Here is a 23012-nt window from a genome sequence, read left to right as displayed (position 1 = left end):
CCCTCTCCAGCCCAGAGCCCCCCTGTGTCACAGAGTATTGGGGGACTCAGGGCCCTGCACCCCCGGCTTCCTGCGATTCACTATGACTCTCAGCCAGCCAGTAAAGCAGAAGGTTTATTTGGATGACAGGAATACAGTCCAAGATAGGTCTTGCAGGCACAGACAACAGGGCCCCCCTCAGTTAGGTCCAGCTTGGGGTCCCAGGGCATGCCAGCCCACCCCCCTTGGGGGGTCAGAGCCATCTCTGCCTCCCAGCCATCTCTCCAGCCTGCTTCCAGCACTCTCCCTTCAGCGACCCCTCCCACAGCCTTTGTTCAGTTTCCCGGGCCCCGGAGTCACCTGACCTCCAACCCCCTCCTGGGTTCTCATGTTACAAGCTCAGGTATGTTCCCTCGGGCCGACTCCCATCCCCCAATGCAGACCATCCTAGTCACACTCCCCTGTCAGCATTCCCACACCCCAGCAAGAACAGTCCCAGTTCGTCACACCCTGCTCCCAGCTGGGCATCTGAGATCACTGGGCCCAAGCACTGCCTCTGTCCATTGTCTTCTCTCCAGGTAAACAGTGTGGTAAACCGGGGCCTCCTCTCCTCGCTTCTGTCCTCTGGCTGGAATCGGTTGGTTAGGTCACTGGGTCCTCACTCTGCAGCCCATTGTCTGCCCAATGGCCAGAACCGGCTGTGTCTTCTCAGCTGGGCCTCCGGGTCACCAGGTTGCCAGGTCACCGGTCGCTGGAGTATCCATCCTCCCGGCCATCGGCTGGGTCCCCAAGTCCTCTCTCTGGTCCTCTGCAAAACAAACTCCCTCTCCCCTCACCTCGTTAAACCAGTAACCCCCAGGGAAACTGAATCCCACCCCCTCCTCATGCAAACCATTGAAACTCCACGGAAAACAAGAAACCCCCCACTTCGTCACACTCGTCCCCGTGGTTCTTTGGTGCCCTGGATCTCTGCCCCTCTGCTGAGTGACGGGGCCTATGTCTCATGGCCTGTCTCCCTCCCACTGCAGAGCTCAGCTACCCCAAACCCTCCATCTCCCTCAGCCCCAGCGAGGGGGTCGCCCTTGGGGGAGCCGTGACCGTCCGGTGTCGGGGGCAGAGCCGGGGCATGCGGTTCGTGCTGAATAAAGAGCGACGCCATTTCCCACCTGTGGATTCGGATGACATTGAGGCTGTGTTTCCCATCAGCAACGTGCGCCGGGAGGACGGCGGGAACTACAGCTGCTCCTATCACAGCAGATCAGAGCCGTTCGCCGGGTCATACCCCAGCGACCCCGTGGAGCTGGTGGCGAGAGGTGAGGGGCCCGGCTTGGCGTCCCCGTTCCCAGCCCCACCCGCAGCCAGACCCTCACGGGGGCTCGGGGCCAATGGGACACTCAGAGCCAGGCTTTGCCCAGAGCCCTGACCCCGCAGAGGGGACGCCCAGCCGGGGAGCGGGGACGGAGTCACTGGGGGGTTCCCCAGCCAGGCTGTGTGGGACTCAGGCCCTGCAGTGCCGGGCACCACCAACCAGCCTGTGAGTCGCTCTGTACTTGGGGTGGGTGGAATGAGGCAGGGACCACGACAGCATGTGAGGACCCCAAGAACTATCAGCTGCGGCTCTGTGTCTGTGGGGCTGGGAGCCCAGTTCACAGGGCCCGGATTCTCCATCAGGGGGACTCTGGGATCTGGGAGAGAATCTCTGCTGGGGGGGCCCCTGGATCTGCCCCTGGGGGGAACTGCAGAGCTGGGGCCTTTCCCAGGGGATGGTCCCCCGGCTGCCCCTGCTCTGGGGACTCACAGAGGAGTCAGGGCCCAGGGGCTGCGGAGCCGGCACCATCCTCAGCCACAGACCCCCCTCCCCGGGACTGACAGTAACGATCGATGCTGAGTCACGGGCAGAGGTGGATTAAGGTTTCCTGGGACCCTGGTCCAGAGCAAGGGGGATTCCTCCCCACCCCTTCCACCTGCGTCCCTCTGCTGTTCCACCTCCTCCGCCTGCGGCCTTGCCTATGGCTCCACCCCTTTCTGCCTCTTCCCCGGGGCACTGCCCCATTCCACCCATGGCCCCACCCCATTCCGTCCCCCCCACTACAGCCCCACAACTTATTTCCTACTTTCTGCCTCCACCCACTGCGGCCCCAAGACCGGAGAAGCTCTGTCCCTGCACCTCAGACCCGGGGTGCAGCGGGTAGCAAGAGCTCTTCCCGTCAGGGGCCGCAGTGGAGGTCCTGGTGCTAAGGCTTCCCCTGCCCCCCCGGCCCCATGCTTCTGTGGGGCACCAGGGTCGGGGTGCTGGGGCTTCCCCCGTCTTGCTTGCCTGGTGGCTGGGGCTCCGGGGTAACTGAAACATTCCCGGTCAGTGCAGCTGTGGGGAGAACCCCCCAGATCCGCCCCCAGATCCACCCCCAACAGCGCCCTCCCCTGCACTCAAAGTCGCCCTCCCCTCCCCCCCCGTTCCCAAGGCCTGGGGAAAGGTGGGTCTTGTGTGACTTCCGCCGGTCATAGACTCTATTTCCAACCCTGGGGTGAGGGGCAGAGCTGCAGGGGGGCACTGGTCAGGCTCCCTGGCTGGCCTCAGGTGGGGCCGGGGGGGGGGGGCAGGTGATCTCTCATGCAGCCTGGGTCCTGAGCGACGTCTGGGTGAACCCCCTGCCCCCGAGCCCCATGGGCAGCCAGTGCCAACCCTGGTAGGGGACAGACTCCTAGAGAGGCCGAATGACGGATGGACTGAATTGGGGTGGGGAGGAGGGCGGGGGGCTGTCTCCCCCCTGTTTAACGCCTGTCTCTTGTTGAAAGCAGGGCGTGAATTTCTCAAACCCACCATCTGGGTGAGCCCCAGCCGGGTGGTGGCCCTCGGGGGAAATGTCACCATCCGCTGTGCGGGTCGGCAACGATCCATGGAGTTCTTTCTGCGTAAAGCTGGAGACCCGAACCAGCAGGTGCGGTCGGTGCCTGATGGGACCGTGGCTGAATTTCCCATCGCCAGTGTCGGCCGGGAAGATGGAGGGAGCTACACCTGCGACTATCAACCCAGAACGGATCAGAGTCGCTGGTCGTATCTCAGTGACCCCATCGAGATCATTGTAGTAGGTGAGGGGCCCGGCTCAGCGTCCCGGCTCCCAGCCCCACACCCAGCTAGACGCTCACGGGGTCTCTGCACCGATAGGATGCTCAGAGCCAGGCTCTGCCCTGATCCCTGGGTCCAGCAGAGGGGACACCTGGCTGGGGACGGAGTCACTGGGGGGGTCCCCAGCCAGGGGGGAGAAGCAGCCACTGGAGATTTGGGGCAGAGGAAGGGGGGATCCCTGCCCCGAGGGGGAGCTGCAGAGCAGGGGGGGCCTTTCCCAGACAACACATCAGTTAGGGGGTGATGGGCGGAGCTGAAGGTTATAAACCTCAGTGTATAGTAGAGACTTGCACAGTCCCCTACAAGTCAGTGGTGGTGCTGTGCACAGAACCCAGGAGTCCCGGCCCCCATCCTCCCTGCTCGCCCCACTAGACTCTACTCCCCTCCTAGAGTCAGGGGGATTCTGGGATCTGGGAGAGAATCTCTGCTGGGGGGGCCTTGGATCTGCCTGTGTCTGGGGCTGGCTGGGGAAACACAGAAGATTAGGGTTGGAAGAGATCTCAGGAGGTTCTAGTCCAACCCCCTGCTCAAAGAAGGGCCAACCCCAAGTAAATCATCCCAGCCAGGGCTTGTCAAGCTGGGCCTTAAAAACCTCTATTGATGGAGATTCCACCACCTCCGTAGGGAACCCATTCCAGTGCTTCACCACCCTCCTAGTGAAATAGTGTTTCCTAATATCCAACCTGGACCTCCCCCACTGCAACTTGAGACCACTGCTCCTTGTTCTGTCATCTGCCCCCACTGAGAACAGCCCAGCTCCATCCTCTTTGGACCCCCACTTCTGGTTGTTGAAGGCTGCTATCAAATCCCCCCTCACTCTTCTCCTCTGCAGCTGCAGGCCGGGACTGGGTGGGTGACCAGGTCTGGCTCTCACAGCCTGTCTCCTGTACGCAGATCCCAGCTTACCCAGACCCTCCATCTCTCTGAGCCCCACTGGGGTCACCGCCCCAGGGGCAGACGTCACCATCCGGTGTCAGGGGCAGCGCCGGGACGTGAGGTTCTTCCTGCACAAGGCTGGAGACCTGAACCCGCCGCGACACATGGACCCTGCTGGGGACGGGGACGAGTTCCGCATCCCCACCGTGGGCCGGCAGCACGGAGGGAGCTACAGCTGCAGCTACCGGCTCCAATCAGAGCCCTTCATCTCCTCAGAGCCCAGCGACCCCGTGCAGCTGGTGGTAGCAGGTGAGGGGCCCAACTCGGCATCTCCGCTCCCAGCCGGACCCTCAGAACGTCGGCACCTGATGGGATGCTCACAGCCAGGCTCTGCCCAGAGCCCTAGGACTGGCCTGGACAGGGAGTGGGGACAGTGTCACTGGGGGGTTCCCCAGCCAGGGGGGAGCAGCAGCTCCTGGAGGTTCAGGGCTCAGGGAGGGGGGATCCCTGCCCCCAGGGGGAGCTGCAGAATGGGGGGGGACCTTTCCCAGGGGATACTCCCCCAACTGCCCCCACACTGGGGATGCATAGAGGAGTTAGGGCCCAGGGGCTGCCCAGCCGGCACCGTCCCCAGACACAAACCCCCCTCCCCGGACTGACAGTAACGATCATGGGCTGAGGTGGATTAAGGTTTCCTGGGGCCCTGGGCCAGAGCAAGGGGGATCCCTCCCCACCCCTCCCACCTGTGGTCCCTCTCCTCTTCTGCCTCCTCCGCCTGCGACCCCACCCACGGCTCCACCCCTTTCTGCCCCTTCCCTGGGACCCCTCCCCTATTCCACCCACAGTCCTGCTCTAGTCCATCCCCCCACTGCAGCCCTGCAACTCATTTGCTACTTTCTGCCCCCCTCCCCACTGTGGCCCCAAGACCGGAGAAGCTCTGTCCCCATGCCCCGGCCCTGGGGCACAACGGGGAGTGAGAGTCCCCCAGCCCTGAGACTGCAGCAGGTAGTGAGAGTCCTCCCGTCCCGGGGCCGCAGCGGAAGTGTTAAGGCTTCCCCTGCCCCCCCACCCCCCTCCGCTTCTCCCGTCCTCCTCGCCCGGTGGCTGGGGCTCCATAGGCCCAGTGGCTGATCCACCACTGGTCGCAGAGGGTGGGGGGAGATCTCTGAGTCGGTGTTTCAGCCCCTCCCCCGACAGACGCGGGTTCTATTCCCGCAGGGGAAATTGACCGGACCCAGCCTGGAGCGGCGCCGGACAGGGTGGGGCCAGGTACTGGGGCTGGGGGGGAATCTATTGAGTCACAGATTATGGGGCAGTTTCCCACAGTGGTTGCCCAGGGGGAGGGACAGAGGCTGTTCTCAGGGGCAGTGACACCCCCGCACCGACGGATTTGGGAGGGGAGAGAAGCCTCCCGCTCAGACACGAACCCGCTGCTAACGGGGCAGCCGGAGGCTTTCTATGGGTGCAGCTGGGCCCATCAGTGGCCATGGGGGGGGAGGCGGGCGGTGACCTGGAGCTCCACAAGAAGCAGCCAGGAGCAGCCAGCATGGGAGGCGGGATACCGGGCTAGATGGGCCCGTTGGCCTGAGCCGGTGTGGTCATGTAGTAGGGGGTGAAATGCCTTAAAAATGTTGGCCAGGCTGAATCAGACAGCGCCCCCCTAGCGCTGTACTGGGGCAATGGGGCCAGCCCTGACTGAGGGGGAGAGCGCCCCCTACTGAGCCGCCCACCCCCTGCAGCCCAGCATCCCCTAGTGCTACAAATCCCCCAAATGTTGCTCTGACCCCACTTGATGCCCTGGGACCCCCGACATCCTCCCCATAGAATTTTCTGCTGCCTGCGCCCTGCGGTGTCCCACCCCCTTGGGTGCCGGCTGGGAACAGATGAGGCGCTCCCGGCACTCACGGCTGCTGCTGTTTCCCAGGCGGATCGGAATCACCGGCACATCTGGGTCAGACCAGCCCCATCATTGCCGGGGTGAGCGCGGCAGCCGCCATCCTCCTCCTCCTCCTCCTCCTTCTCGTGGCCTTCGTCTGCTTTAGAAAAACCCGAGCCAGTGAGTGCCCCGCCCAGCAAGGGAAGGGTTAAACCTGCTGCTAAGCAGGGCAGGATGGGGGACTGTGCTGGGAAAGCCAAGGAGCAGGGGGGCTCAGCAGAGGGCGCTGTTGCGTGTGTAATCCCTGTACACACGCACCTGTCCCACCCCAGAGGTGTCCGCATCTCAGCGCTGAGCAAGGTGTCCCTGTATAAAGAGCCGCCGGCACTGGGCTTCTCCGGTACCTGGGGTGACAGAGAAGCTGACCAGCCTGGATCAGGTTCGTTATAAGGAGTCACTAACGAGGGAGGACTGGGGACAGGAAATCTGCCCCTCCCACCGGCGCATGCTCTGGTGTTGTGCTGCCCCCTGCTGGTCCGGCCCAGCCCAGCCGGGATCCAGACTCAGCACCAGCAGCAGAGGGGACCCCCCAATACCCCCATCCCTGCTGCCCTGTGGGGGTGAGTGGCCGGGCGCTGGGACCGGGGGATCCCGATCGGCTCATGGGGGATTCTGGTTTGTGTCCCTCTGCAGGAAAAGGAGCTGCACCGAGACCGAGCAGGTAGGAACCCGGCTCCTCCCCCTCCCGATCGGCCTGCCGGGGTCACAGGGCTCCTGGGTTCTGTCCCAACTCAGGGAGGGGAGTGGGGTCTAATGGTTACAGCAGGGTGGGGTGCGGTCTAGTGGTTGGGATAAGGAGGGTTTAGGGAACTGGGTTCAGTGGGAGGCAGGATGCGGGGCTCTCTCGGTGTGTTGGGGAATCTCCCCACTGGTGGGGGGATATGACATTTACAAAGGGATTTTGTCTTTTAGCACCAGCCCTATGGGGGCATTAAAGATGCCGGCTCAGCAAGACCCCATCTGTGAGTAGCACACCCAAGGGGGTACCAGGGTGGGGCAGGACCCCTGGGGAGGGACGGGGCTTGTGGGGGCTCCACCCATATGGGGCAGGGTCTGATTTACAGCTGCTGCTGGGCGGGACTAAGGAGAGGGCCTGTGACGCAACAGGGAGCGGGGTGGATTTGACCTGGGAATGTTGCAGGGGAGTTACACTGGGGATGGGGGGCTTCCCTTGAAGGAAGATACCTGAGCTGTAACCTGAGCCAGGAGGGGGGTTGGGAGAAGTGACACCTTTTGGCCAGGAGACTGGACAAAGGAGAGGAGGAGCTGGGGGGAGGGCTGCTGGAGGAGTTCTGGCTTTCAGTTTTGGGCTGGGTGGTAAAATGAAGGGAACCCCAAGCTGGGGTCTAAGCTCCCTAACCCCCCCTCCCCCCCCAGGAAGGACTTAACTGAGAGATCCTGGTTGTACCTACACGCTCTGCTTGGGACTGTGTTCCTGTCATCTAATAAACCTTCTGTTTTACTGGCTGGCTGAGAGTCACGGTGAAGCGCAGGAAGAGGGGTGCTGAGCCCTGACTTCCCCCCACTCCATGACAGGGCCCCAGAGGTAGCCGGTGTCAGCTGAGAGTGTTGGATTCCCAGGAGCTCCCTGGGGCCACCCTCCCTTCCCGCTCTAGTTCCCCATCCACTCCCGGCTCACAGCCCCCTGCTCTAACCACTAGTTCCCAACTTCCCTCCCGAGCCAGGGTGAGAACACAGGCGTTCTGACTCCCGGCCCCCGCCCCCGCTGTAAGTCCCCAGACATCTTTGTGCCTCAGTTTTCCTCTCTGTAACATGGGGCTAATGACCCTGGCAAATGCTGTAGGGTGGGGGATAGCTGTGCTGGGCTCTGACCCCCCTGGCTGGACGAAGGGGTCAGAGCTGGGTGTGGGGTTCTGCTCTGGGCCGGCCGGGGGTGCAGCTCAGCGGGTGTCTCTGTTCCACAGACGCCTCCATGGATGAAGGGAAAGAGCCGCAGACCCTGGTAAGTGTCCCCTGTCTGCCCGCGGGCCCTGACCCCAACCCTGACCCACATGGGCCCCAGCAGCCTCCTCCCACCTCACCCCCCCCATGCCTTTTCTGGCACACTCAGTGGCTTGGGGTGGGGGTCGGGCTGGTGGGAGAGGGGTGGGCTTAAGGGATCTCCAGGTGTGTGTGTGTGTGTGTGTGTATCCTGTGCTCTGTGTGTGTTGGGGTGTTGGTGGATTCACACACACACACATGGGTGACTCTCTCCCCTCCCAGCCCCAAGAGCCCGACCCCGGCGCCGACGGACTCACCTACGCCGAACTGGACTGCCAGGTGCTCCAGGCCAAGCGGGGGGGCCCGGCCCCTGAGCCCGCTGAGTCCAGCATGTACGCCGTGATCAATGTGAGCCGGGGGACCCTGCAGTGAGAGCCCCCCGCAGCCATGGGGTGCCGGCCCCCAGGGGGCGACAGACTCACCCCCCTGCAGCACCTGCCCCGAGACTCTGCTTCTAGGGAAGATTTAGCGGGGACACTGCCCTCCCCCCATGGCTGCCCCTTCTCATCGAGCTGCTGTCTCCCTGCCCCACCTAGGCCCCCATGTAGGGGCCGGTGTGGGGGGCTCAGCACTGGGAGGGGGAGGGGATGCGCTGAGGTGGCTGTTTATGTTATTTTGCTTCCTGTTAATCTCCAGATTAGTAATGAACACAGAACCACAAACCAGCCCAACCTGGGCACCTCACAGCCCCCTGTGCCCGTGCCGGGAATGTGTGTAACACCTGGAGGAGATGGGGTGGGGCATGGGGGCTGGTTATACAGGGACCCCTCGCCCAGCACAGGTTGCAGCCCCTCTGGGGAAGGGCGTCAGTTGGGCAGGGCACCGGGGTTCACACCCTGACTCTGGGCGAAGCTGCAGAAGGGTCTGATGCCCGTGACCAATCGGCGCCGGCTGTTTACATCCCCCCATGGGGTCGTCCCTTCCCCGCTGTGCTGGGGGATCCATCCCTGTGAGCCGGTGTGCGGGGAGCAAAGGGGAGGTGATCCCTGGGCGGTGCCCGTATGAGAGATCGGGGGGGCATCACCCTGTGACCCCGATGTTTCCCTCCTCGGGACCCCGGGCCGGTCAACGTAGGCACAGGGAGAAACCCACAGCTAATCCCCTGCTTGTATCTTCCCCGTAAGGGCCCCAGGCCTCACCCTGAGGCCCTGCCTCTGGGGCGATGTGGGAATCGCCACTTGCTGGGAGCAGTACGGGGGCTAGGACACAGAGCGGGGCAGTTCTGAATCCCCCCTGCAGGGGTAGGGAGTGGGGGCTGTTTTCAATTGAATGAGGCTTTGTGACCGTTCAGTGATGTGTGGAGGAAAAGTCCCCTCAGCTCTACCATCCTGGCTCCTGCATGAGATGCTCCCCCCCACCCCTGAAATCCTGGCCCCTGCAGCCTCCGGACCCACAGATTGGCCTGACCCATGTCTGCCTGCCCCTGGGTGCTCAGACATCAGCCGTCTCCCCATTGCCTCGGTTTCCCTTAACTCCTGCTTAAAGAGCCCTCCTGAGCCTGATAGTCCCCACCGGTGACACTCTGTACCTCTGGGGAACACCCTGCACCCCCAGGTTCATCCTTATAATATGATTATGTGGGATCTAGTGTAAAGTTTGTCATGTCGGGTGTCTTCGGAAGGCTCATGATGCACCGAGCATTGTTGTTACAGTGATGTTATAGGTTGTAATTTCATGTATATAGTTATGTGGCTGAAAATGTATCCTCATGGTGTGTGCCCATGGGAGGAAGATCTGAGACCAGGGCATGTGCCCATGGGGGGGTATCATGGACTCACAGGACTTGTGCTCTCTCTTGGCTCCCCTTTCAGTACTACAGCCCTTCTCAGGGGTCACAATCTCTCTCGGGGGTTAAGCCCCTATGCCTCCTGGAACCGCACCTGTCATGAACATACAGCTGAGGATAGCATAAAATCCCTCCTTTACCTGTAAGGGGTTAAGAAGCTTAAATAACCTGGTTGGCACCTGACCAAAAGGACCAGTAAGGGGAGATACTTTCAAATCTGGGGGAGGTTTTTGTTTTGTCTCTCTTTGTTGTTCTCTCCAGGACAGCGAGGGATCAGGACAGGGAAAATACATCTCCTAAAGCCAGACCTGAACTAAGCAGCTAAGATTACAAATTGTAAGTAAGTAATAGCAAGGAAATGCGTTAGGTTATCTTTTGTTTTAGCTTGTGAATTTTCCCTATGCTAACAGGAAGGTTTATTCCTGTTTTTTGTAACTTTAAAGTTTTGCCTAGAGGGGAATCCTCTGTGTTTTAACTCTTACTACCCTGTAAAATTATCTTCCATCCTGATTTTACAGAGGTGCTTCTTTTACTTTTTTCTTTATAATAAAGTTCTGTTTTTAAGAACCTGATTGGTTTTTAGTGTCCTAAAAAACCAAAGGTCTGGTCTGTGCTCACCTTGGTTACCTATTTGGTTGATATATTATTCTCCAGCCTCCCCAGGAAAGGGGGTGAAGGGGCTTGGGGGGATATTTTGGGGAAACAGGAACTCCAAGTGGTTCTTTTTCTGAATCTTTGTCTAACTCACTTGGTGGTGGCAGCTGTTAGGATATAGATATTCAGGCCTGTCTGCAAAGGCCTAGACTTTAAGAATTTAGGTGTATTCTTATCACTTAGCTAGTTATAGAGGTAGAAAAGAAAGAGTCAATATCACTTTCTGTATGTGTAAGGGACAGTCAGGCCTGGTTCTCAGGCTAAGGCCTTCGGCTAAGCAGCAGAGGCCAGCCATAAACTGGGAAGTGTATGGTCACATCCTCACATCCCAAACTAGTCACATGGAAATAAGGTGCTATTGGGCTGTTAGGAATACAATCCTGTCCTGATATCCCTATCACCTCCAGGGAAAGGGAAGAGCCTAGAAGATGGAAAAGGAAATTTAGTTTGATAGTTTTCTGTCTGGTAAGAACTCACTTCTCAATAGACACAGCTGGAAAACCCTTATGTCTGTATAGATGTAGTTGTGAAATCCTGACTTCTGTATTGTTTTGTATGTTTAGTTGCATGGTCTCGGTCTGGTTCTGTGATTGTTTCTGTCTGCTATATAATTAATTTTGTTGGGTGTAAACCAATTAAGGTGGTGGGATATAATTGGTTAAATAACCGTGTTACAGTATGTTAGGATTGGTTAGTTACATTTCAGTAAAAAGATTGGTTAAGGTACAGCTAAGCAGAACTCAAGTTTTACTATATGGTCTGCAGTCAATCAGGAAGTAGGGGGGGCGGAAATGGGAACAGGGACACAGGCAAGGCTCTGTGGTATCAGAGCTGGGAAGGGGGACACTGAGGAAGGAAACTGGAATCATGCTTGCTGGAAGTTCACCCCAGTAAACATTGAATTGTTTGCGCCTTTGGACTTCGGGTATTGTTGCTCTCTGTTCATGCGAGAAGGACCAGGGAAGGGAGAGGGTGAAGGAATAAGCCCTCTAACATCGTGGTGCCATGACTCGGATGCATCGCATCGGATAGGTGAGTGGCAGCCTGTAGTTCCCCCTCCCCAACAGTCTTCGCAGTTGCTTGGAGAGGGTATAGCGAACTCTCGTGATGGTAGTTGCGGGTTCTGGCAAGCCAGGGTAAAGGATTTTTAGGATAAATGGATAAGGAAGAACCAGGGCCCATACCAGGTGCAGGGGTCAGCCTGGGATGAGATTAAAAAGGAAATGGAGGAAGTGTTCGGGGACTCAGAGGGATGGGGGGTGGCGGAGGAACCCGCCCTCCTTTGGTATATGGGTAGTGGAAGAAGGTCCCTGCCCATGGGGACTGGATGCCTCCAGGGAAAGGGGGCACTTCAGTCCACTTGTGAGAGGTTTGAAGTAAGGGCAGCATTATGGGAAGCTGCCAGTAATTTTTCAAGTTTGGTGCTGTTTCAACAAGGGCTGCTGAAGGGTTGTAAAGTAGTTAGGGGCGGTTAAAGATGATTTGGCACAATAGGGTTTAGAGTCAGAAGCAGAGTTAACAGACCACCTTTAGAGACAGTAGCTGGGACTTGGTCCTGGGGGAGTGGGGGTGGGCAGGAAGTTTCAAAGTGAAAAATGGCAGGGTTTGCAGGAACAGGTAACAACCCCCACTCTTCTCCCAGAGCCAGGGATACTTACGTAAAATGTTTTTGGTGTTTTGTTTTTTGTTTGGGACAAAATATGACGGAGGTCTGCTGTAGTTCACTGGAATTTTTGGAGTAACAGATCCATGGAGACCAATGTTTTACTGCCTTTTGAACAGTCTCAAGGTAAAGACAGCACAGGTTAAGGCGGCCATGTGGCAATAATTGTACTTGGTGGCTGAGTTGTTAAAGACAAAGTGCACTACCTTAAAGAACTAAATGTAGGAGTCAGTGATTTAAAGAAGTGAAAAGTTACAAATACCTTTTGCAAAAATTGATAATACAGGGTTTGGAGGAAAGTAAACATTTGGGAGTTGTGGAAATGGTACAGGTAACAGTTGTGAAGATGTTAAAGGTGGCAGTTGTGGTGTTACAAGAAGCAAGTTTTTGGTTTAATAATAAACCCCAGTTATATAAATGTAACTGTGTGTGCAACTCTGTGCAGTCACATTGGATGGAAGCTTGGTTATTAAATTATACCAGGGGGTCAGGAAAAGTGGCTACTACCACCCCTACGCTTCTGTCCCCAGAAGTCTTTACAGCTATTCTGAGGGGAAATGGGCCCTTTTCCCACAGAAATGGCCTATAGGGGACTGCTGCAGGCAGCAGGAGGAGAAATAATCTGATCAAAATTATTTAACTATTGGGTAATTAATCAAAATCACTAAAGGAATGTCAGGGGTTTCTATTGGAACTTGACTGCCCCTGGCTGTCTCTGGTTGTACAAGATGGGAGTGTAATCCGGGTACAGTTGTGTAACGAAGAGTAATCACAGTGCAAGGGATGTTAGGCAAAAATAGAATTTTATGTGTGTGCACAGGAGAAAGAAAAGGAAAAGGGGAGCAATGATGGGACCACTGAGCGTTGGGGTGGCTCTGGGGGATCAGACTGTCGCTTTGGTGGGGGTGTATAAACACTCTGGGCAGGGGGGAGGCAGCTACACCTTGTATAAAATTAATATGGTTAATGTAATGTTATGGAGGTTAAACTATTTCCCAGGACGTGTGCAGTGTATATTGGAAAAGGGGGTAAAAGAAATGCAAACAAAACATGGTACTTAATTAAAATCCTGTTAGGGCTCCAAATGGAGCCATAGTAGATGGTGCTTTCTTTTTCAGATCTGGGTGTGTTTTGGATCAGGAGATGAAAGTGAAAAGTAATCAGAACTCTGGTGAAAGTGGAATGTGTCCCTTTTAAGACCGTCTCTGAGCTACTGATAGCTTTGAATCCAAAAGCAAGCCAAGAAAGCCTCTGTGTGGATGCAAATTACCTAGCTGATGGGGTGTGACATGGGGGGAAGGAGGAAACTGCCCATAAGTAGCAGCACAAAGAACCTGCAAATAATGACAGGTTTCAGAGTAGCAGCCATGTTAGTCTGTATCCGCAAAAAGAACAGGAGTACTTGTGGCACCTTAGAGACTAACAAATTGATTAGAGCATAAGCTTTCGTGGACTACAGCCCACTTCTTCGGATGCATACCAAGAAAAGGGCTGTAGTCCACGAAAGCTTATGCTCTAATCAATTTGTTAGTCTCTAAGGTGCCACAAGTACTCCTGTTCTTTTTGCAAATAATGAATAGATCTGGTCAGCAAACAAGCTACTAGAAGACTCAGATTATGGCCCTCCAGGAAAGGGAGGTGAAAAAACAAGTCAAGCCTGAAAATAAGGGGGTCAGGTTAACCCTAAGGGGTGTGTGTGTGTGTGTGTGTGTACAAAGCTGAAATCTGAAACTGTCTCTCAGCTATTACCTGAAAATAAACTTAAAGCTTGGTACAGCAGAGAAACTATTGCAAACCTGGTCTGTTGTACAAGAGGGGAAACTGAGGCACACCACCTCATGAATTTCATAAATAACCAGTGAGTGGGGTAATTCACTAGCCTGACTATAGAACAACATAAGGACAGCCTGGAGGTAATTCTTCTGTTTTTCCTGCAATTAGCAAGGAAATTTGTAAAAGGAATTGGTATTATTATTATTAAGCAATAATTTGTCCCCACCAGGGGGGTGGAAATTGTTTCTTTTGTTTTTCAGATACTCTACAAGCATGCTGGTGCCAGCGGAAGAATAACCCAGAATATCATGGATCTATGTTTTGTGGTGTTTGGTGTTTGTCTTGTTGGTAGCATGACATGGGTGGGGATGGCTTCAAAAGGCTAACCTCGGGGGGTCGGGGGGGAGATGTGTATGGAAATGCAAAATGCTCAACTGGGAGGCCAGCACCCGTGGACTAGCTACCATGGTGCCTGGAAATGGAATGGCAACTAAGGTGGGCCCCACAAGCCCTATGGGAATAATGAGAAGGGGAGGAGCTCACTGGGAATCAATGGAGGGGTGTGTAAAATGGAGTAAATCCAGAGAAGATGTTTGGATGTGCCCATCTCCTATGACGATGGAGGAGCAGGATCAAAGGCCTATGGCAAGGGGTGGACAATTGGGTGCACTGTGTATGAGGGGTTTTGCTGGAAATGTACAGATTACTGGGGGCACAATTACACCAGCCCCTAACCAAACTACACACATCTACACTCTGCTATCTGGACTTTGGTGCACAAATGGAGCTGTAAATCTTCTTGCTGTGAATAATCAAACCGGGGCATACTGCCTGATTCCGTACCAAGTGGTTAAGTTGGTTTGGACAATAACCCATTTCTCTGTGAAAACAACAAGGAGTCTGGTGGCACCTTAAAGACTAACAGATTTATTTGGGCATAAGCTTTCGTGAGTAAAAACCTCACTTCATTCTCTGTGGACATTCAATGGACTTATGCACGTAAAACCTGCAGGGGGAGTGTGTTGCACTTGCCAGCAACTGGACACATTAAGATCTTGCCCCTGTCGAAGGAGGAGAGGCAGTGTTTTGGTGGTGGCTCGGATATAGGACCATCCTGCAGTGGTCAGGACTCGGTGTTGCTGTGAAATGTTAACTGTACCTGTGTTATGTTGCCTATGGAAATAACCTATAAGTAATGTAGTAAGCCCTCTCCACCCTGCAGTGTACTAGACAACCTGGACCCAACCTTCTCGGGCCCACTATACTGGGAAGTCTGGAACACTAATTGGAATAGGTGTGGTATGCCTGTATGAGAGAAGGTGCTGGGCACTGTACTACACAAGGGGCAGTGGGACAAATGGAATATCGACACCTTCCACTTTGATGCCTGGCCCTATCACGAAATCTGTTGCCATATGTCCTGTGCTTTTCCAGGGATATCTGGGCAGGATGATCCCAAAAGAAAAAGGAAAAAAAAAAGGGGTGGAGTGTTAGGATATAGATATTCAGGCCTGTCTGTAAAGGCCTAGACTTTAAGAATTTAGATGTATTCTTATCACTTAGCTAGTTATAGAGGTAGAAAAGAAAGAGTCAATATCACTTTCTGTATGTGTAAGGGACAGTCAGGCCTGGTTCTCAGGCTAAGGCCTTTGGCTTAGCAGCAGAGGCCAGCCATAAACTGGGAAGTGTATGGTCACATCCTCACATCCCAAACTAGTCACACTGAAATAAGGTGCTATTGGGCTGTTAGGAATACAATTCTGTCCTGATATTCCCATCACCTCCAGAGAAAGGGAAGAGCTTAGAAGATGTAAAAGGAAACTTAGGTTGATAGTTTTCTGTCTGGTAAGAACTCACTTCTCAATAGACCCAGCTGGAAAACCCTTAAGTCTGTATAGATGTAGTTGTGAAATCCTGACTTCTGTATTGTTTTGTATGTTTATTTGCATGGTCTCTGTCTGGTTCTGTGATTGTTTCTGTCTGCTGTATAATTAATTTTATTGGGTGTAAATCAATTAAGGTGGTGGGATATAATTGGTTAAATAACCATGTTACAGTATGTTAGGATTGGTTAGTTAAATTTCAGTAAAATGATTGGTTAAGGTGTAGCTAAGCAGAACTCAAGTTTTACTGTATAGTCTGCAGTCAATCAGGAAGTAAGGGGGGGAATGGGAACAGGGAATGGGGGTGGGGAAATTGGAATCATGTTTTGCTAAGGGGGGGAATGGGAACAGGGAATGGGAACAGGGATGGCTCTGTGGTGTCAGAGCTGGGAAGGGGGACACTGAGGAAGGAAATTAGAATCATGCTTGCTGGAAGTTCACCCCAATAAACATCGAATTGTTTGCGCCTTTGGACTTCGGGTGTTGTTGCTCTCTGTTCATGCGAGAAGGACCAGGGAAGTGAGAGGGTGAAGGAATAAGCCCCCTAACAGCAGCGATACTGTCCAAGGATAAGGAAGCATTTGTGCCTTGGGGAAGTTTTTAACCCAAGCTGCTAGAAATAAGCTTAGGGGATCTTTTATGTGGGTCCCCACATCTGTACCCGAGAGTTCAGAGTGGGGAAGAAACCCTGACAGCGCCTCTCTGAGCCTTAGGATGTCTGTCTCTCGCCGTGGGCCCCCTCAGCAAGTCCACTCGCTCTGGACCCCCGGGCCCTCCACTCCCAGAGGGAATAATGCCACCCTGTTCTCTAGCCTGGAATGACTCTCAGCCAGCGTAGAACAGGAGGGTTTATTGAGCGTCTGAACACAGCACAGGAAACTCTCAGGGCCTCAGGCCTGGCCTCCCCCAACATAGCACATCACATCTAGGTCTCTCCCCAATCCAGGAGGGGTCTGGCTGCTCCTTTCCCCCATCCAGCAGCCCCCTCCTTCCAGCCCATCATCCTATATTATGTGCCCCAACAGCCCCTCCTCCATCCTTTGTCTTTGGTGACCTGTTTACCTGGGACCTGGGTCCTCCCTCCTCAGCCCTTTGTTCTGGCTGGAACCGGCTGGCTGCCAAGCTGGGCTGGGCCTCCCGGTCACCAGTTGTTCGGGTTCCCCATCTCCAGGCCGTTGTCTGGGGTTCTGGCCCCTAGGCGAGGTCAGACCTGGTCTTCTGCACCAACAAACCCTCTCCCACGACCTTGTTACATATGACACGCAGCACACAGGGAAACTGAGGTACACACAGTATTCATGCAAAACACTAAGAAAATTCCCCCACTTTGTCACAGGGGGATCTGAGACCAGGGTGTGTGCCCATGGGGGGATCTGAGACCAGGGTGTAGGATCCAGTCGCTCTGGGATCTGGTCCCTAACGACCTGTCTCCCTTTCCAGGCTCTTGGCTGGTTGGGTGGAGTGGGGTGTCGGGACGTGAGTATATCTGGGGCTGGGGAAACTTTAATGTTGAGGGGGGAGGGGAAAAGAGGAGCTGAGCCCTGAACCTTCACCCCAAACTCAGTTCATCCTCCTTGTACTGATGCCGGGGGGCTGAGATCAGAACCCGGCCCACAGGTTCCCTGTAGATACAGTGAGGTGTCTGTTAGCTCTGGCGCTGTCCCTGGGGCTGGGCGCTAAGGGCAGGATACAGACACAGTGGAGGGGTTTGTGACTCCCCATCTCAGTCCTGTTTGTGTGTGAACGCAGAGCTCCCTGCGCCTGGACCCTTCATCTCCGTCAGCCCCAGCGGGGTGATTGCCCTGGGGGGAGCTGTCACCATCCACTGTCAGTGTCGGTGTGAGGCCAGGAGGTTATTTCTGTATAAAGGTGGAATTGAAATCCAGGAGCTGGATGCTGCTGGGGACGGGGGTGAATTCACCATCGCCAGCGCCAGGCGGGAAGACGGAGGGGTCTACAGCTGCCGATCTCGCTCCAGATCGGAGCCACCCTAGTGGTCGTATCCCAGTGACATCGTGCAGATCATTGTAGCAGGTGAGGGAGGGGCCTGGCTCGGCATCACCACTCCTAGCCCCACACCCAGCCAGACCCTCAGGGGGGGCTCTGTGTCGATGGGATGCTCAGAGCCAGGCTCTGCCCTGATCATGGGCCTACAGAGGGGACGCCGGGCCGGGGAGTGGAGATGAAGGAACTGGGACATTCTCCTGAGGCTGGAGATTTGGGGTCAAGAGAGGGGGAATCCCTGCTCCCAGGGCACCCTGGGGTGTCACTTAACCTGCCTGTGCCTCCATTTCCCCTCGCATGAATCATCCTCCTGCACCGTGTGTCTGGTTAGATAGCCAGGGCTTGGCATTAGGGTGGGGACTTTTTCTCACTGCTGGGGTTGCCAACTTTCTACTTGTACAAAACTGAGCACCCCTTCCCTGCTCCTTCCCTAACCGCGCTCACCCACCCCTCCCCTTCCCTGACCGCCCTCACCCCATTCCCATTCCACCTGTAGCAGGGTGCTGGTGCAAAAGCACCTAATTAGCCCTGCCCAGTCAGCTCCAATGAAGGGAAGCAGATTGGGGCTGATGGAAAAGGCCTGATGCCGGCCTGAGGATTAGCAACACCTGCTGGCTTGAGAAGCCAAGGGCTATAAAGGCTGGGAGGGAGCCAGAAGGTGGGGGGCAGCCAGGGAGAAGTCAGTCAGTCAGGGAGGGAACTGGAGGCCTCCTAGCTGAAGGCTGCCTCTGCCTGTAAAGGAGGTGACTAATCCTGTAAAACTTGTACATAGATGGACACTGGTGGTGGGATGAAGTTAAGTAAATAAAGAAATGGGTGTTGCACAACCCTGAAGCCTCTCTGAGCCTTATTGGGGGCAGCAAGCGGGCCCCAGGGAGAGGGGCGGGATGTGAACCCTATTACACCACCCCTTCCCCAAAGTCCACACCCCACCTTTTCCGACCCCAGGCAAGCCCCATTCCACACCCTTCCCCCAAGTCCCCGCCCTGGCCCTGCCTCTTCTCCGCCTCCTGCCCTGAGAGCGCCACATCCCTCTCCATCCCGGAAAGTCCTAAGCGCCGCCAAACAGCTGTTAGGTGGCGGGGGGCAGGAAGCGCTGGGAGAGGCGGGGACGCGGTGCGCTTGAGGAAGGGGAGGCTAGGAGGAGGTGCCTGCAGAGCCCAGCTACCCCAAACCCAACATCTCCCTGCGCCCCAGCGGGCAGGTCGCCCTGGGGGGAGCCGTGACCATTCGCTGTGAGTGTCGGGGAGAGAGGGTCCTTCTGAATAAAGCTGGAGACCCAGCTGCACAGCAGGTGACAGACCCAAAGGTGGATGTGGCTGAGTTTCCCATCCACAGCGTGAGCCGGAGAGATGCAGGGAGCTACAGCTGCTGATATAGCACCAAATCCGACCTGCCCGTCTGGTCGGAGCCCAGCGACCCCATGTCAGCACTAGGGTCCTTTCCCAGGGGAATCCTCCCCTGGGCTGCCTCTGATCTGGGGACACAGGGAGGAGTCGGGGCCCAGGGCTGCCCAGCCAGCACCGTCCCCAGTACTGAATTCACTCCCTACTAGCCTGGAGAACTGTATACTCCTGGGGGAATTCTGCGCCAAAAATTTAAATATTCTGACCCCAAAAAATAAAAATTCTGCATACAATATCTGAAAATTCTGCATATTTTATTTGTCAAAACAACACAATATAATCCTGCCCGTTTCAATTATTTTGGTCATTTATTTCAAAAGATCTGTCAGTGCGTATGTCTGTAACAATACAGAGCAAAAAAAGATTCTGGTAATTAAAAAAAAAATAGTTTCCTCACTAGGCGTATTAACACAGAACGTTGAGTAATTCATTTAAATCACACGACAGAACTGTATTTCCTGCACCCGACTGAAGCAGTGCAAAGGCTTGGGGGTGTAAGGGGTAACGGGGGAGCTGAGGGAGAGGGAAGGAGCCTGGGAGTGAACCTGGAAGGTATTGGGTATGGGTGGGAGAAGGGTTTTTTTTGGGGGGGGGTGTTGTGTTATTAGGGAGCTGGGAAGCCTCCCCCATGCAGACCCTGGCTGACCTCAAGCCTCTCCCATTCAGTCAGGCACATCAGCCCCTGTCCCCGCAACCCCCGTCCCCATGTGTCCCTGCAGCCTCCTCCCCCATCCCTAGACTCAACGCTGTCACCCCACTAGCTCCTGAGCCCCAGTCTGTGACCCCCCAGCAGCCCTGGGTGCCCCACTCTGCCCTAACCTGGCTCTGCAGCAGGTGCTGTGATGAACTTCTGCTCCTGGGGGAATTCTGCAGCACGGGGCAGGCAGAGAATTTTTTCCCCACAGAAAATACATTCTGCCCCAGAAGTGCTGCAGTTCCACCTTTTGACCACCAGGAGCCGCTGTGGCACCAGAATAGCCGGCTCCGTTCATGCTGCTGGCAGCTCTGGTGCCACAGCGGCCTCTGGTGGGCAAGATGCAGAACTGCAGCACTTCTTGGGCAAAATGTATTTTATGCGGGAAAAACAAAATTATGCGGGACAGAAGAATTCTATGTGTCCACAGATGCACAGAATTTTCCCAGGAGTAACAGTGTGTGTGTGTGTGTGTGTGTGTGTGTCCCTGTCACCCCCTGCTGGAGGGGCTGGGCCCTGCTCTGCGTATTCAATCACATGGGTCCTGTGCCCTAGTGCCGTGGTTGTCCAAGTTCGGATCATGACCCCGTACTGGGTTGCAGAATGCCAGGCACTGGGTCGCCTTGCTCAGCCCCCAGGGACCCTGGCAGCTGGCCTGTAAAAACTACTAGTAAAACTACTAATTGCCCACGCCCATGAGCCAGCCATTCCCAAGCCCCAGAAGAAGGAGATACCCCACTCCCCTCCCAGAGCCAGGGGTGGAACCCAGGAGTCCTGGCTCCCAGGCCCCTGATCTTATCCCTGAGACCCCCCAATAAGCAGGGAGGGGGACATAGGCTAGGGGGCCCATCGCTCTGCCCCGATGTGGCGCGGGGGGGTTGGTGACAGTGACCTCCACATCCCCAGGGAGCCCCCGCCCAGCGCTGGGGCCGTGGGCCGTGGCACAAGAGGATGTGGTTTGCTGGGGCTATTTTGATCGAGGGTGTAGGTGTGGCTGGCAGATGAGAGAGCAAAGGTGTGAGGGACACAGGCAGAGATGAACCATCGCCGGCTTCCTGTGGCTGCAGCTCTGGCTCAGTGCCTTGTTCCGGGCTCAGTGGAGCTGGGCACTGGGGCATTGGTGGCAGCGCTGAGGGGCCCCTCGCTGCCCCCATCATGGCATCTGCTCTCACCGTCCTCTTCCTCAATGAGTATTGGAGACAGCCAGGGCATGTGCCCATAGGGGGATCTGAGACCAGGGCATGTATCCATGGGGGAGGATAGGAGACCGGGGCGTGTGTCCATGGGCGGGATCTGGGATCAGAGTGTAGTATCCAGTTGCTCTGGGATCTGGTCCCTAACTCCAATTTCCTTTCCAGGCTGCTCACTAGCTGGGCGTTGGGACATGAGTATCAGTCTGTGGGGAGGATATTAGCATCAGGGAGGGTCCGGGATGCGGGGGGGTGTTTCCAGCTTTGCCCATTACTTTGGGGTATGCTCATTTAGTCGGGTTACTCTTCCGTGTGTGTGTGTGGGTGTTTTGTAATTCTATCAATGTGCTTGTGTCACGTGTGTTCTCATACGGGGCTCTACTTCTCCCTGCTGCAAGTCCCCTCCCAATGGAGTGACACTGCAGGGACTCGGTTCCCCTGGGCTGGGTTCCTCCAGCCCCAGAACCGGATGAACACACACACAGAGAGCAAATCTGAGTGGACTGGGGCAATCAGCACTTTCAAGCTGCCACCCTTATGCATCCCAGATTCAGCACATCCCTGTCCCCCCTCTCAAGTCACAATTGTACTGGTAGTAACCCACGTGATGAGCAAACCCCACAGTATTCTGGGCGCTGCCGGCATCTTTAGCTTAGGTAAAAGAAGTGTTACTGTAGAGTAAATGGGGGAAGCTAAAAACACAAAAGAGTAAAATTCAGCAAGAAAGAGAGAGAAGCAACCAACTTAACCATACAAGTTATTTATTGAATAATAATGAGAACTACACAAGGAGCCTAAACCAACATAACAGTTGCATTATTAAAGGTTAATACCTAAGGTAGAAAGGAAAACAGAGAGAAAGAGGAAAGGGGGGGAATCTCACCCACTCCATGAGGCTTGAACTGGTTGGGGTTCCCAGGTGGTGGTGGTAGCGGAGGGTCTTGAGGGCCGGAGACAGGCAGAGCCCCCAGCACGATCAGTCGGGAGATGGAGTCCCAGCGGAACTGATGCAGAGCTCGGGTCTATGCATCAGAACCCTGACTGGAGGGTGAGTCGGGATTTTTGTAGAGCAAATAGAATGGTTGAAGGGAGACACTAGATTTGTTTATGGGTAAACTGATGACTCAAGGGCTGTCTTTAGGCTAGACCAGTGCTTCGCAAAGTCGGGCCGCCGCTTGTTCAGGGAAAGCCCCTGGTGGGCCGGCCGGTTTGTTTACCTGCCACGTCCAAAGGTTCGGCCAATCGTGGCTCCCACTGGCCGCGGTTCGCTGCTCCAGGCCAATGGGGGCTGCGGGAAGTGGCGCGGGCCGAGTGACGTGTTGGCCGCCTTTCCGCAGCCCCCATTGGCCTGAGCCCTGGGCCCAGCAGAGGGGACACGTGGCCGGGGAGAGGGGACGGAGTCACTGGGGGTTTCCCCAGGCAGGGGGGAGAAGCAGCCACTGGAGATTTGAGGCAGAGGAAGCTGCAGAGCAGGGGGGGCCTTTCCCAGGCAACACATCAGTTAGGGGGTGATGAGTGGAGCTGAAGGTTCAGTGTATAGTAGAGACTTGCACAGTCCCCTACAAGTCAGTGGTGGTGCTGTGCACAGAACCCAGGAGTCCCGGCCCCCATCCTCCCTGCTCTCCCCACTAGACCCCACTCCCCTCCTAGAGCCAGGGAAAGAACCCAGGAGTCCTGACTCCGAGCCCTCCCAGCAGAGAAGCCAGGGAGTGAATGGACCCTGGAGACTGGACTGGCCTGTCACCCACTAGGGAGCAGAGCTCTGGGTTCCCAGGGGCTGGGGTTGCGCCGTGTCTCAAGCTGTTAGCCCAGGGCTCAGAGGAAACTCTGGGCCCCTATGGAAAGGCATTCAGGAGCCTGTCCCCAGGGCCCCGGGTCTGACCCACCACTGAGGCTGCATGGTGAGGAGTAGGGTTACCATATTTTAATATTCTAAAAGGAGGACACTCCATGTGGCCCCACCCCTTCCCCGCCCCAACTCCACCCCTTCCCCCACCCCGGCCCTCCCAACTCTTCCCATTTCCCAAAGTCCCCGCCCCA

General features: G+C 55.8%; 1 protein-coding gene across 1 annotated transcript in view; it reads left to right on the top strand.

Moving 5' to 3' along the window:
• The window catches only part of LOC117870517 (immunoglobulin superfamily member 1-like), a 59791-nt gene that overhangs the window by 13587 nt on the left and 23192 nt on the right, over positions 1–23012 (top strand). Inside the window, exons 8-11 of the mRNA XM_034757714.1 lie at positions 4001–4291; positions 5907–6038; positions 7844–7881; positions 8142–8267. Of these exons, the coding sequence (XP_034613605.1) occupies positions 4001–4291; positions 5907–6038; positions 7844–7881; positions 8142–8267 (587 nt within the window). The remainder of the gene's footprint in view (positions 1–4000; positions 4292–5906; positions 6039–7843; positions 7882–8141; positions 8268–23012) is intronic.

Source organism: Trachemys scripta, unplaced genomic scaffold, assembly GCF_013100865.1.
Source record: "Trachemys scripta elegans isolate TJP31775 unplaced genomic scaffold, CAS_Tse_1.0 scaffold_30, whole genome shotgun sequence".
In the NCBI taxonomy this organism is placed as follows: Eukaryota; Metazoa; Chordata; order Testudines; family Emydidae; genus Trachemys; species Trachemys scripta.
The sequence above is the reverse complement of the archived record's forward strand: the minus strand, read 5'-3'. Positions and strand labels throughout refer to the sequence as shown.